The sequence below is a fragment of the Papilio xuthus genome, unplaced genomic scaffold, assembly GCF_000836235.2.
Source record: "Papilio xuthus unplaced genomic scaffold, Pxut_1.1 DF829758.1, whole genome shotgun sequence".
In the NCBI taxonomy this organism is placed as follows: domain Eukaryota; kingdom Metazoa; phylum Arthropoda; class Insecta; order Lepidoptera; family Papilionidae; genus Papilio; species Papilio xuthus.
In genome coordinates, this window is record NW_013528891.1 from 1,022,752 (window position 1) to 1,037,038 (window position 14,287).

The 14,287-nt window shown below is 36.4% G+C and overlaps 1 protein-coding gene across 1 annotated transcript in view; it reads left to right on the top strand.

Moving 5' to 3' along the window:
* The window catches only part of shot (dystonin-like protein short stop), a 151,978-nt gene that overhangs the window by 92,226 nt on the left and 45,465 nt on the right, over positions 1–14,287 (top strand). The window contains exons 29-34 of the mRNA XM_013314165.1: positions 86–11,090; positions 13,018–13,164; positions 13,236–13,340; positions 13,418–13,536; positions 13,705–13,903; positions 14,038–14,262. Coding sequence (XP_013169619.1) covers positions 86–11,090; positions 13,018–13,164; positions 13,236–13,340; positions 13,418–13,536; positions 13,705–13,903; positions 14,038–14,262 — 11,800 coding nt within the window. The remainder of the gene's footprint in view (positions 1–85; positions 11,091–13,017; positions 13,165–13,235; positions 13,341–13,417; positions 13,537–13,704; positions 13,904–14,037; positions 14,263–14,287) is intronic.

Below are 14,287 nucleotides of genomic sequence, written 5' to 3' on the forward strand. Positions count from 1 at the left end.
GTAAGTATTCAAAAACAATTTTGCGGTCTCAATAATGTTAATAACTTTCCTGTTATATTTCAATTTAATTGTTTCCTCAAAACAGATACGTAAGAACGTCACATTCGACGGAATTCGACGGTCAAGGACCAGTCAAATTAATAGCCAATGGCAAATTAACTTCACCTAATTACACGACAAAAACAATTTTAACAGAAGAAGAGAGACCTGACGTGAGAAAACTCAAACGGGTGCATAAAATGTACGAAGGCCCAAATATAATAGAATCACGTGGTATTATCCACCCTGAAACCAGAGAAATTCTAACAGTCGGTCAAGCGATCAGTATGAGAATCTTAGATGTTCGCACGGGAAGACTTCTGTCTTCACCTGAAACAAGACAAACAATGACAATTGAACAAGCCGCACAAGAAGGTCTTATAGACCCCAAACTCGCTGCGAGATTAACCGGACCATGTGGCATGACTGAAGACGGAAATGAAGTAACTCTTTTGGAAGCTATTCAAAGAGAACTGTACGATGCCGAACAAGGCCTGTCAGATCCAGCAGAGAAGAGAATAAAGGTAACTGTCGATGGCGAGAAAAGCACAACACAAGGAATGAGTATTTCGGACGCATTAAATCAAGGTCAGGTGGATTTACAAAGAGGCCTTTACAAACTACCGAATGGTACTTACATTACTATAGCTGAAGCGTACCAAAGAGGCTTCCTGATCTACAATGAGATTATCAAAATTAAATCAAGCGCTTTGTCTCTTAGCGATGCGATTAGTCAAGACTTAGTAGACAACAATGGTTGGATATTGGACAGGAACTCTGGCGATAGATTCCAATTAGATGTTGCCATTAGAAACGAATTAATTAATACCGAGTTTAGGGAAATAGTTGATCATAAAAATGATACAAAAATAACGCTTGCTGAAGCTATAGATAGAAACATTATTAATACGAAACATTCGAAATACATTCATAACGTAACAAAAGAAAAGTTCAGTTTCAAAGATGCTGCTAGTAAACGTTATATCTCGAAACCAATGACTCTTAAAGATGTTTGTGATAATAATTTAATGACAAATGACGGTAAAATTCTATCTCCCGCAAATAGATCACCTCTTAACATATTAGAAGCTATTTCTGCTGGAGTTCTCGATAGTGACAATGTAAAATGTATTTCTAATACTACTACGGGACAACTTTTAACTTTGTCAGAAGCTTTAGGAGCTCGTATTATTTTAACTGATAATAAATTCCGCGATAATCTGACAGGTGAACTTTGTACAATACCTGAAGCAGTAGACCGTGGTCTTATTACCTCTGTTTCGCAAAGATCTATCTTTGACATCGATGGATTTAGAGATCCGAAAACTGGAGAATTCGTTTCATTCAATACTGCCTTAAGTAAGGGTAATTTAAAATATGCTAACGGTGAGACCTTTCTCAAATCCGAAAGCGGTGATTTTGTTTATCTCGAAGATTGCACTAAAGTATCAATTATTCGTCCTGAAGTTTTAGAGATGTTTAATCGTAAAATTGGTGTATTCGAAAACGGCAAGGAACTTTCTGTGTTAGACGCTGTTTTCAAAAACATTTTAGACCCTAAAACTGGTAATTTACTTGACGTTACAACTAAAAAACCCATACCTTTTAATAAAGCTGTGGAAATTAATATGATAACACCGGAAGGTGCCGCTTTATTAAATTCGCTTCTAAATATTACACTTACTTTGCAAACAGTAACAAAAACTGTCAAACGATACGTAACGGTAACTAATACAAACACATCTCGTAGGTCAGACTCAACAGTAACATTCACTGAAGCTATTCAACGTGGCCTTATAGACGAAAATACTCAAACGTTTACAGATCCTACAACTGGAACTGTATTTCCTATACAACAAGCACTCGACGAAGGTTTGTTAGGCGTAGAAAAGAACGAGCCTCGAGTTGCTCGTCTTTCTGATCGAGTTACTAAAAAAGATTTAGTTCCCGGTCAAGTCGTAGAGTTAAAAATTACAAAGAAATCATTTATAAAAGATCTTCCTCCAAGTCCTGAAAGTAAATTGGAAAATGATGCTAGACCAGAAACGATTAAAAGCCCGGAACATGTAAGGACACCGTTCCAACCTCATCATGGTATAACACACGAAATTAAGACAGTATCATCTAAATCTACATCATTAGAACCTACAGTCACTTCTTTAACTATCAAAAAGAATACAATAGAGTTACCTAATGGTGGTTGGTCGCTGAAAGAAGCAATTCACCAAAAACTTTTTGATCCTTCTACAGGTATTTTTGTTATTCCCGGTACCGACAGAATTCTAGACTTAGAAGAAGCGTTGAAACTTAATATCATAAATCCAGAATCCGCTAGAGTAATTGACCCTAAAACCAAAAAAGAACTCTCTTTGCATAAAGCACTCGCCTTACACATCCTTGACTCTACAGGTCGTTATAAATACGTAACAGAAATCATAACAATGAAAGAAGCGATTGAGCGTCAATTTGTTATTCTTACACAAATAACTCAGTCTACATCGGTTCATAAAGTCATCACAATAACCTCTATGGCTGGAATGCCTGATAAAATGGAGATATCTGAGCCAGGACAAAATGTCGATACAGAAGATCAATCGGCATTGGAGCCAGTACAAGTTATACCAGGCGTAATATTTGATCCTGCAACCGCTCTTACTATTTCCACTACGTCGGGAATATCAGAAAACATTCTGGAAGCAGTAGATCGAGGTTTGGTTCCCACAAATTCTGTAAAAGTCCTAGATCCAAATAGTGGACAAAGGATTTCTTTAAAACAAGCCTTTGGAAAGGGAATAATCGACCAACGAACTGGAGAATATAAAGATATGTCAGGTAAAAAAATTACCTTAGCTGATGCGACTAAAATCGGTCTTATTGCCGTTGTTGGTGCTCCATTAGTTGCAGCTTCTAAAGTGATTCAAGTTGTAAAGAACACAATGGTAAAAGATCCTAAAACAGGTGAAGATGTACCTATGGAAGTGGCATACGAAAGAGGACTTGTTGATGATTTGACATATAAGAAATATGAAGATTCTCTTAAAGATAAATCTGTCTCACCTACTCCAAGAGATGACACATCAAGCGATCGAGAAATTTACGAAAGAGGTGTTATTGATCAAAATGTACAAGAAAAAACCCAAACAACATCAATGACAACCACTACCACAGTGTCACAAATAGTTACAACTACAATATTGGACCCTAAAAGCGGTGAAACTCTGTCTATCCAAGAGGCATACGATAGAGGTTTGGTTGACCCTACCACGTATATGAAATACAGAGATTCGTTCAAAGATGTATCACCAGATAAAGCATTTGTAGGACAAGAGAAATTATTGGACTCGAATAAAATTACATCACCAACACAAAAATCAATATCTGTAGGAGCCGCTGTTTCAGAAGGATTTATAACAGTAGAATCAATACAAAATAGTTTGTTAGCAGACACAGTTGCCAAACAATTCCTACCAGCTAAACAGGTAAAGCCTTCACCCGGAGATGTTATAGAAATTGACGAGAACGCTTTAAATAAAACACCCAAATATCAAATCAAAGCAGTAAAAGAAAATGCTAGTGCTACTTTAGATTCGAAACCAATTGTATTGTCTAAACTTAGAAAACGTGTCATTAGCCCCTCAAAAGCTCTTGAAAAGGGTTTAATTGACGAGAATACAGCACAAATTCTAGATTCTGTTAAATTGTATAAAGATAAGAATGGTATGCCGATCACTCTGAAAACAGCAATAGAAACAGGACTTGTTGATCAGAATAAAGGAAATATTAAAGATCCAGTTCATGGGTATTCCTATTCCATTAAAGAAGCTATTAAGAGAGGCATATTAGATGAAGAATGTCAAGACGAAATTTTAATTCCTATTGCTAAAAGTTTATCAATAACCGAGATAATGCAACAAGGTTTATGGGATGATACTACGAAAAAAATTGTTCACCCTGAAACAGGTAGTCTTTTGACTCTGAGAGAAGCGATTATTTGTGATATAATTGATCCTCTATCAGCAGTCCAGGTCTCGCCAGGCAAGCTTATTACTCTTGAAGAAGCAATTGAAAAGAATGTGATTGATACTGATAAAAATGTTGTTAAAACGAATAGAGGTGTTTTAGATTTGGTATCGGCGGTTAACGCTGATATCTTCCCAGAAATTAAGGAAAAACCTTTAGAAAACATACCTTTAGCAGGAATGACTCTTGCAGTTGCAATTAAACGCGGAATTATCGATCCTATTAAAGGTGAAATGAAGCATCCTCTTACGGGTGAAATCATTCCCATAGGTGAAGCAATTGAGAAAGATTTATTAATGGGAATTCCTTACCCACAAACATCTAATACAATACCACTTAAGGATGCAATTGCAAAAGGTTACGTTGATTTGTCTGATTACACTTTCACCAATCCAATCACAAAAGAAGTTATTACTGTGGACGAAGCAATGGCACAGGGATTGTTGGCTATCAAACTTGATCCTGAAATAGTAGACACCACTGGAATTGTGACCACTATAACGGAAACTTTTACATCTCAACATACAGTAACAACTAAAATGGTTGAGCTTCTTGCAGACTATGTATTGCTAAGCGCTAATGAAGTACAGAATACAAAAACTGGGGAAGTAATTTCAATGGACGAAGCGCGAAAGAAAGGTATAGTTAGAGATGAACAGACAAATAAAGAACAATTTATTACTAGCGATACCAACATAAGTTTCAATGATGCTATTATGCTGGGATACATTGATTTAGAAAAGGGTACCTTTACTAATCCCAAAACAGGAGAAACTATTACCGTTACTGAAGCGGTTAACAGTGGTTTGTTAAATACTGAAATTCAATTGTCGTCCGAGCCAGAGGCAAAAACTAAAGAATTAGAGATGCTCGATCTCAACGAGGCGTTTGAACTTTTATTCGACGAAAAAACCCAAAAATTCAGAGATCCGAAGTCTCCGAATAAAGTAATGACGTTCAAAGAAGCTCTCGAACAAAAAGTAATAAATCCTGATTCTGTCATATATAAAATGGGTTCAGATAAATCCATTACTCTGCAAGAAGCTCTACATACTGGTGTTCTAGACAGTAAGAGTGGGAAGGTTAAAGAACCTAGTTCTGGTAGATCACTAGATGTTAAAAAAGCAGCTAAGATGGGCTTACTTGCTGTCGTCGCAGCGCCTGTGTTAGCTGGAATGGCAGTTGTACAAGGAGCGAAAGCAGTTACAAGCAAAGTGATATCACCTAAACAAAAGATAGAAGAAAAAGATAATATACCAACAATGGCCCCTAAATCTATATCTGGAAAAGACAAAAAAGACATAGATTTGGTCATACCTAAACAAACCGTGGACGACAAAGATAATCTTAAAGATAAACCTAAAAATAAAATTGCCGCGGATGTAGCACAAGGCGAAAATATTGCTAATAAAGAAGATCAAATTATAAGTCAATTTAAAGATGTAAAACCAAAGAAACCCCATTCGAAACAAAGTGAAGATCAAACAAAATCAGATGAAACCTCATCTAAAGCCAAGTTGAGCCCCTTGGCTTCTTCCCAGAATTTCTTGGAACATGAAGTAGCGAAGTTAAATGAAGAAAAATCTAAAGATAGTAATAAAATAACACCTTTGAAAAAAGATAATGAAGACGAAGCATATAAACCTGACTTGAATGTAGAGAAACCAATAGAACAAGATATTAAAACGCCACTAAAACAAAAGGATGATAAAACTCTTCGAGGTGAAGTGAAAAAGGATACTCAAGATAAGTTGCGTGGTATAGATACTAAACCAGAAGTTTCAAACCAAAATGACATTGTAAAATCAGAAGAAAGAAAGACATCTGTAGGTGATAAAACTTCTGTTACTTTCGATACTCATGAAAAAGTTACTAAGGGTCAACCAACTACTATCAAGGAATTGCCAACCACGTCAGATATAACTGTAATTAGTAGGACTGTTTCCACTAGCATACCATCTGAGCAAATTATTAAAAACAGCAGCACCGATGTTACAACAGTTACTAAAGTCACAACAGTGAGCCAAAAACAATCGTCTACCTCAACGGTTAGTAACACGGTGAGCGTATCTTCTAAAGTCTATAAAGATTTAGGAGATGACAACCAAGATCAAGTCGATAAGGTAATAATACAGGAAATAACTGAAGACGAGGACATAAAACAATTACAACTTGATGATAAACCTCACACGCCCGAGCAAGATAACAAACAAAGTAGTGAAAGTGTTAAAATAACGGATTTGGTCGAATTGAACAAATGTGAGCAACCGCTTGAAGTAGCGAAGGGATTAATATATGATCCCAAAACAAAGACCGTCATTTCGCTATCTTCCGGATCAGCTGAAGACATTGCAACCGCAGTTGATAGAGGCACTATTTCTACGGAATCTGTTAAATTATTAGAACCAACGACGGGTAAAGAAATGACTTTACAAGAAGCCATTGACAAAGGTATTGTGGATCAAAAAACAGGTCAACTGAAAGACAAAAGTGGAAAATCGATAAATCTCAGCCAGGCAGCTCAAATCGGCTTAATAGCTGTTGTTGGAGCGCCTGTCTTAGCTGCAGCTAAATTGATTGATGTTGTTAAAAATGCTGTTATTTCTGACGATAAAGAAGACTCCAATAAAACAAGTCCTAAATCTAGTTTATCCCTGACAAGTCCATCTCAAAAACCAGATAGCGATCAAAGAACCAAGCATCAAGAAGATAAAAATAAGGTCGTCGGTGAAGAAAAGCCTTTGGGTATTTCTCCACAGGTAACTAAAACTGTAGAAAACAAATTACTAGGCGCGGAAATAGTACACCGTACACCACAAGACACAAAAACAATCTCTGCTACGTTTATCGATGCTGAAAAGCAGCCGCTTAGAGATCTAGATGAAATTACAGAACAAAATGTAACAAAGGTTAAAACCGAACAATTAAAAGTACTATATGAAAATATTCCCTTAATAGATGCTATTATGGAAAGTAAAATAGAGCCCAAAGTATGTAGAATTATATTAAATGGTGTCGAATCACCACTTACCGTACAAGATTCATTAGAACAGGAACAAATTAGCAGGTTCACTCCGGTAGATGTAATTTCAAAGAATTGTGTTATTGTAAAAGAATCTAGACCGAAATATAGTATTTCAATTTCTCAAAAATTAACTCCTGAGGAACTCTCCGAAATGGGAGTTTATGATATTGAAAAACAAATATTTTTGAATCCTGAAACTGGAAGTAAAATTAGTTTCGAAGAACTTGTTTACGGTTTACATGTTTTCGATCCGGCGACAATTCTAGTTAAAGATTTAGGTTCCAAGTCTGATAGTTACGTACCTTTTGATGAAGCTATATCTAGGCATATTATTGATAAAACAACAGGTCACATGGTAAATCCCAAAACAGGTAAGCGCGTGTCGTTTTGGGAGTGTGTCCAAATAGGTTGGATAGTTGAACAGCCTGAAGACGTTTCGGTTATAGAACAAACAACAATTGAAACTGCATTTGAAAAAGGTTTATATAACCCTAAAACAGGTGAGATCAAAGACATTAATACAGGTAAATTAGTTCCAATTGGTGAAGCAGTTGAAAAGTGCTTAATTGATCATGAATCTTTGTTAATAAAATTACCTCGTACAAACGAAAATATTACATTATCTGATGCAATTGATCGTGGAATCGTTGAGATTCATGAAGGTATTATAACTATAATAGAAACTCGCGAAACTATTGAAATCTCAGTTGCTATACAACGCGGAATTATAACTATTACTAGACGACCTATATCAATAGAAGCGGCCATCGTAAACGATATGTACGAACCGATATCGGGTAAAATAAAGGATGCAGTCACTGAACAATTAGTTTCCGTCGAAGATGCTGTTGATAGAAATATTGTTCATCCAACAATATCTGAAATTAAGGACACGGCGTTAGAAAAATTCATTCCGCTTTCTGAAGCTCTTGATAGTAAGCTCGTAGATCCCGAGACTGGAAAATATAAAGATAAAAAGACTGGTAAAGACATTCCATTAGACGATGCTTTGAGAAAAGGGCTTATTTCGACTAAAGATGTAACATTCTCATTATTCGATGTAATTGAATTAGGTTATTATTCTCCTGACACTGGCAAGATATTAAATCCGAAGTCGGGTCAAATAGTTACGGTTAAAGAAGCTATAGAGACGAGTCTAGTTGATCCATCCGACGTAAAAATTAAAGATGATAAATCTGAAGCGGTTATTCCATTTAAACAAGCGGTTACATCTGGTCTGCTAGATTTGAAAGAAGGTATAATGACCAGCCCTGTTTCTAATCTTAAAGACGCATGTGAAAAAGGTTATCTATTAAGTGATAAAAAGCCAATGACATTACAAGAAGGATTAGTTCAAGGTTATTATGACCCAGATACAGGTCTTTTGACTATTAATAACGTAACAATGACACTAGATGATGCTATAAAGATAGGTAACATCAATCCAGAGGCTTTGACAGTTAGGGACTCCGGATCCGGAGAAATTATTACATTATCTGATGCAATAAAAGCAGGTATTATCGATTCAAAGGAAGGTAAAGTTAGGGATCCCGTACAAGGCGATAAAATATCACTTACCGATGCTTCAGAGCGCGGTTTAATTGTTCCTGCGAAACGCAAACTAAGTTTACCAGAGGCTGTTTTCAAAGGATTCTACGATGCTAAGACAGGTAAATTTTTACATCCCCAAATGAAAGACAAAATACCAACGGATAGGGCTATTAAAAAGCGTATGTTAGACCCACAATCAACCCTAGTGCACATAGGTGGCAAAGTCATACCATTTGAATTCGCTGTTGATAAAGGTATTGTGGACGGCAGAACAGGTAGCATCATGTTAGGCGATGAAAGAGTAGATTTCCGAGAAGCTTTCGAAAGAGGTATTTTAGTTGAAGTGCGAAAGCCATTGTCTTTAATCGAAGCGCTTGAGAAAGGTGTATATAATGAAATTACTGGACTATTTATGGACCCACAAAGCGGTAAGAAGTATACTTTAGCTGAAGCTATTAAAATGAGTCTTATCGATCCACATTCGGTTCACATACAGGACAACAGGTTAGGTAAATGGGATAAGATCACACTTACAGAATCTATGGAAACTGGAGTCATTGACAATAAATCTGGCAAGATAAGAAATATCAATAATGAAAACGAGGAAATAAGTTTACGTAAAGCATTCGAAATAGGTCTTCTAATTGATAGCAAGGCTCCAATCAGTCTACAAAGAGCATTACATCAAGGCTTGTATGATGACAGTACTGGTAAATTCATAGATCCAGCAACAAGTCGCAAAATCACTTTACACGAGGCAATAAGACGATCTATTATAAGTTCAAAATATCTTTGCTATTTCGATAAGAAATCTGAAAAACCTTTAACGTTAGCGGATTGTTGTCGTAGTGAAATCGTTGATAGGAGAAGTGGTAAATTCGTTGAACCAGGTTCTGACGTTCAAATACCTTTATCAGAGGCTATGAGTTTAGGTCTCATCGTTGACATTGAAAGTGCAGGATTTAGCTTATACGAAACATTAGCTATGAATATGTACAACATAACTGAATTAGTCTTTGTACACCCAGTTACGGAAAGAAAAATCACACTGAAAACGGCTATTACCGAAGAACTCGTTAATCCAGAAATGTCCCTTGTCAAAAATATTCCTTCTAGTAAATACATTAAACTAACTGAAGCTATTCAAACTGGTATCATAGATGAAAATAACAGTGTTTACATTTTACCTAACGGAAACCAGATTAATTTACTCGATGCTAAACATCGCGGACTTATTGTTAATTCAAAGAAACATCTCAGTCTCGAGGAAATAATTAGAAATGGATTATTCAGAGCGGACAATGGTAAAATTGTCGACCCGAGCACAAACGAGTTTATAGATATAAACAAAGCTATCGAAATTAATCTTATAAACCCAGATTTGACAATTGTAAAAGATAGTTTCACAAATAAATTTAAACCTTTGCTTTCTGCTATACAACACGGTGACGTGGATGTTACTAAAGGTAGGGTTCTAGATACTAAAGCGAAGAAAACGTATAGCTTAGATATTGCTTTTGATAAAGGTCTCCTCGTTACTGTGACCCAACCATTAACCTCACAAACTATTACCAGACGTTACGTGACTGATTCTTCGGCATTAAATGAGCCGGTACTCAGAGAGTTCACTTTAGATGAAGCAATTAAATATGAATTCATCGATCCCAAAACAGCATTAATAAAAGATCCTCATAAAAATAAATACATTCCATTACAATTAGGTATTACTGAGGGTATTATTGATACAAATCTTAAAGGCTCCTTTGACACACAAACTGGCAGATCGCGCACTCTATGTTTCACTTTCGAAAACGGCTTAATAGTTTACGTTCGGGAACCTCTTACGTTTGAGCAAGCGTTAGAAAACGGCCATCTCAATCTGACTACCGCTCGATTTACTGATCCACATTCCAAAGAAGTTTTAACAGTAAAGGATGCAGCCACTTTAGGTTACATCGATTCAGACACTGCGCTGATTAAGGATAATCTCAAAAAGAGATTGGTAAAATTACCAGAAGCTTTCCGTAAAGGCCTCATGGATGCCGAAAAGGGTAACATTTTGGATACAGAAACATCTAAACTTAACACTCTGTCTGCTGCAATCGAAAGTGGACTGCTTATGACACCCAAAAAGAGTTTTACATTGATTGAAACTTTAAATTTCGGTATCTACAATCCAACGACTGGAGCTTTGAACGATCCATTCATAACGACGAGTGTTATAGATAGAAAAAGACTTACATTAGGTGAAGCGATCCAACAAGGTATTGTTGATCCATCTAGCACTGTCGTGAAGGAACCGGACACTGGAAAGATTTGGCCATTGACTCAAGCGATAGAACAACAATTAATCAATCCAGTCGAAGGCAGGCTAATAACCGATCCACAGAAAGGGACAAGTATCGATTTAGTCAAAGCACTAAAGAAGGGGCTGTTACTGCCAGCAGAAACTAGGGTATGTTTTTATTATTATTATTTACTTCTTGCTTTTATCAAGCAATGGTGTTGCTTTTATTTTCTTTTCGCCACTTTTAGACTGTCTATCTTAAGCGTTTGGCTACAATGGCATGGCACGACACATCAGAGCAACAGTGTCGCAGATAATCTGGGATTGTAGGCAGATTTAGTGTGGTTATAGTTATTTCTTTAAATTATTATCATTATTCAGACGCAATAACTTAAATTATCTTATGTTAAAGAATTATCAACAGAATAGTTATTATGTAAAGCACATTCAAACACCCTGTACTTTTTAAATTATACAAACGTTAACAGTTATAGCATGACACAATTTAAAATCACAAAATGCAAGATTTTATTTGTAGCTTCCATGAATAGGCTGAGCAAAATTTATATATCAAGTAGAAAATTGTCTCGTATTGTCTTTAGTTGCTTAAGTCTTGGTTGTTCTAACAATTATCAGTTTTTTTTTCAATGTTTCAACATTTTCAATTCTCGAAAATTTGTTTCTTCAAAAGACCAAATTTTCTGTAATTCCTAAATTTTATTAACACTTTTCGTGCTATAAATATTTTACGATGTATTCTCGTGTGCCAATTCACAGGTCTCGTATGCACAAGACGAGTCAACGGCACTGAAAGTGTTTAAAGTATAAATTAAATAAGAAAACTGATAATTGTAACAGAAAATCCGCCATTACACCTTAGTAATAAGGCTCGATGTATGTTGTTTTTTATTTCCAGCCGTTGCCTGCGATGCTAAAGAGCCCTTTTGAGCTAAAACGTGAATGCTTGCCTTTGAGGGATCATATTAACGACGATACGAACCATCTACGTTTCGCCAAATATCTAACCATTCATTTTGTGCTAAGATAAAGAATCGGGCTATGATACCCGTATTTCGCTTTATTGTTTGCTTCCATCATTTAAAACCAGCGAAATATGACAGCTGGATTTAAATTTTCATTTTTTTTTAAATTACGTTCCAAAATACTCGTTCCTTGGATTTGAAATGCATGAAGTATAATTAAAGGCAATCGCGGTTCGTTCACAATATCATGAGACGGTAATAAATTATGAACAAACACAAACACGAGAAGGTAGTATCCCTGATTCATATAAGTCTCTGTAAATACTCGCCTTAATGAGATTTTATTTTATTAATGTTTATATCATTTTATTATTTATAAAATGAGATAAAATCTCATTGAATATAAAATATAAATTCTTAAAATACGATCTATGTATAAAATACGTGTACATTCCAACACTATCTATCTTCAACTTGTATCACGAAGTTTTTTTCCTAGTTTCAGATTTCTAAAAGGTATATTTGTTTTTCTATACTATTGATAACAATTAACTATAATTAATAAAACAAAACATACTCATTAAAAATGGAGCTTTATTCTTCATGAGAATGCCATGTTAACACGTTCCATGCCACTATGCCTCGGGGTCTATGCCCCAGGAGGTTAAGTAGCAATGTGTTATCTTTTGGCATTTGTCACAGCTTGCATGTGCAGCTTTATCGCACTTATCCTGTAATGTACGCAACAATGTGAACAGGTTGTGTTTCGTCATCAGCGCTGTTGTTTATCTCTATGTTGTCTTCCTCTTCATCTGGATTGTTATCGCTTCATCGTATCTTGTATACGCTTTTTACAGGTTCTTTGTCTTCTGGATCTATATTTCTTCGTATTTTAAGTTTACATCGTCGATTTTACTTTGTTTTTTTCACTGTAAAAATGCACATTTAGATTTTTATAGAAGTAAATACAGTTATGTACAGATTGATCGCACTATAAAATGTAGATAGCATTGTAATATAGCCAAGTAGCTATAGAATTGCACCTGTCAAAGTTGGTCCTTCGAGACAGGATTTTATGAATAAATTGTAATTCATTTTCTTTATATATTCAGCAAGCAGTTGAGGAGAAGTACAGGCTTTGTGATGATACATTGTCCAAGTTGCTGGAATGGATCGCGATAGTCGAGGAGAGGTTGGCTAACCAGGAGCCTGTCAAAGAGAATATGGACGAACTTCGCAACCAAATTAATGTGTTGAAGGTGAGCTAGTTAGACCAAAAGTCAAATGAAATGGTAAAATGATTTGTGGCTAACATTTTTGTTTATTACAGCTGATCAAGGACGATTTGGAAAGTCATCAACGCCAGGTCTCGGCTTGTGCGGACCAGGCTAAACAGCTTCTCGTTTCGGGAGGTGATGTCTTGGCTCCACACGAGGTAAATATCATTTCATCTCCCAAATGTTAAGATTAATTGTTTTTAAATACCTACATCACTTGACAATGTAATTCTAGGTGGCTGCCCTTGAGCGGGGAGTGCGTCAACTGAAGCAGAGATTCGACAGATGTACTGAGCGATGTGACAAGATGCTGAGACGTCTCGCTGCCGCTAGAGATGAACTTGGAAAATTCACGTAAGATTTTTACTTTATAAAACAATTTTATAAACATTTACTGCTAAATAAATTAAAACCCTTGAGTTTGGCTCAGGATTAAATGAAAATATTTCGAGATCAATAGATTGCTTTAAGATTTATTCGTTGGTCCTTCAAGCAGGATATATAATATTTTTATCTTTGTAGGAATGAACTGAACACCTTCGAATCTTGGATGGAAGGTGCATACCGTAGCTTGGAGGACAAGGAAGCGGCTCTCTCCAACTTGGACAACTTGCCCGCGTACAGTGAGGAGGTTCGCGAGTTCGTATCTGACGTGATCGCGCACCAGGCGGACCTGAGGTTCATCACTATGGCCGCGCAGAAGTTTATTGATGAGAGCAAGGTTTGTAACCTATATCATTATTTTTTTAATAAAAAGAAATATTTTTTCAAATAATCGTTTTTACAATTAATTTTGTACTGTATTTTATATTTCTTTTTGGCTTTTATAATTGTTTTCATGTTGTATATTTGTAGGAATTCGTGAGCATAGTGAACGAGCAGCGAGCGTCTCTAGAGTCCCGCTCGGCGCCGCTCTCTGCTCGCGGGGATCAGGTGCGCGACGCTGCGGGCTCCGCGCGCCGCAGACACAGCGAGCTGGCTGCGCGAGCGCAACGCCTGCTCGACAGACTGCGCACTGCACACGCAGCACTGCAGCGACATCGTGCGGCGCTACAACGTGCACAGCAATGGCTGCAAGATGTATGTCGAAATACCATTTTATCTA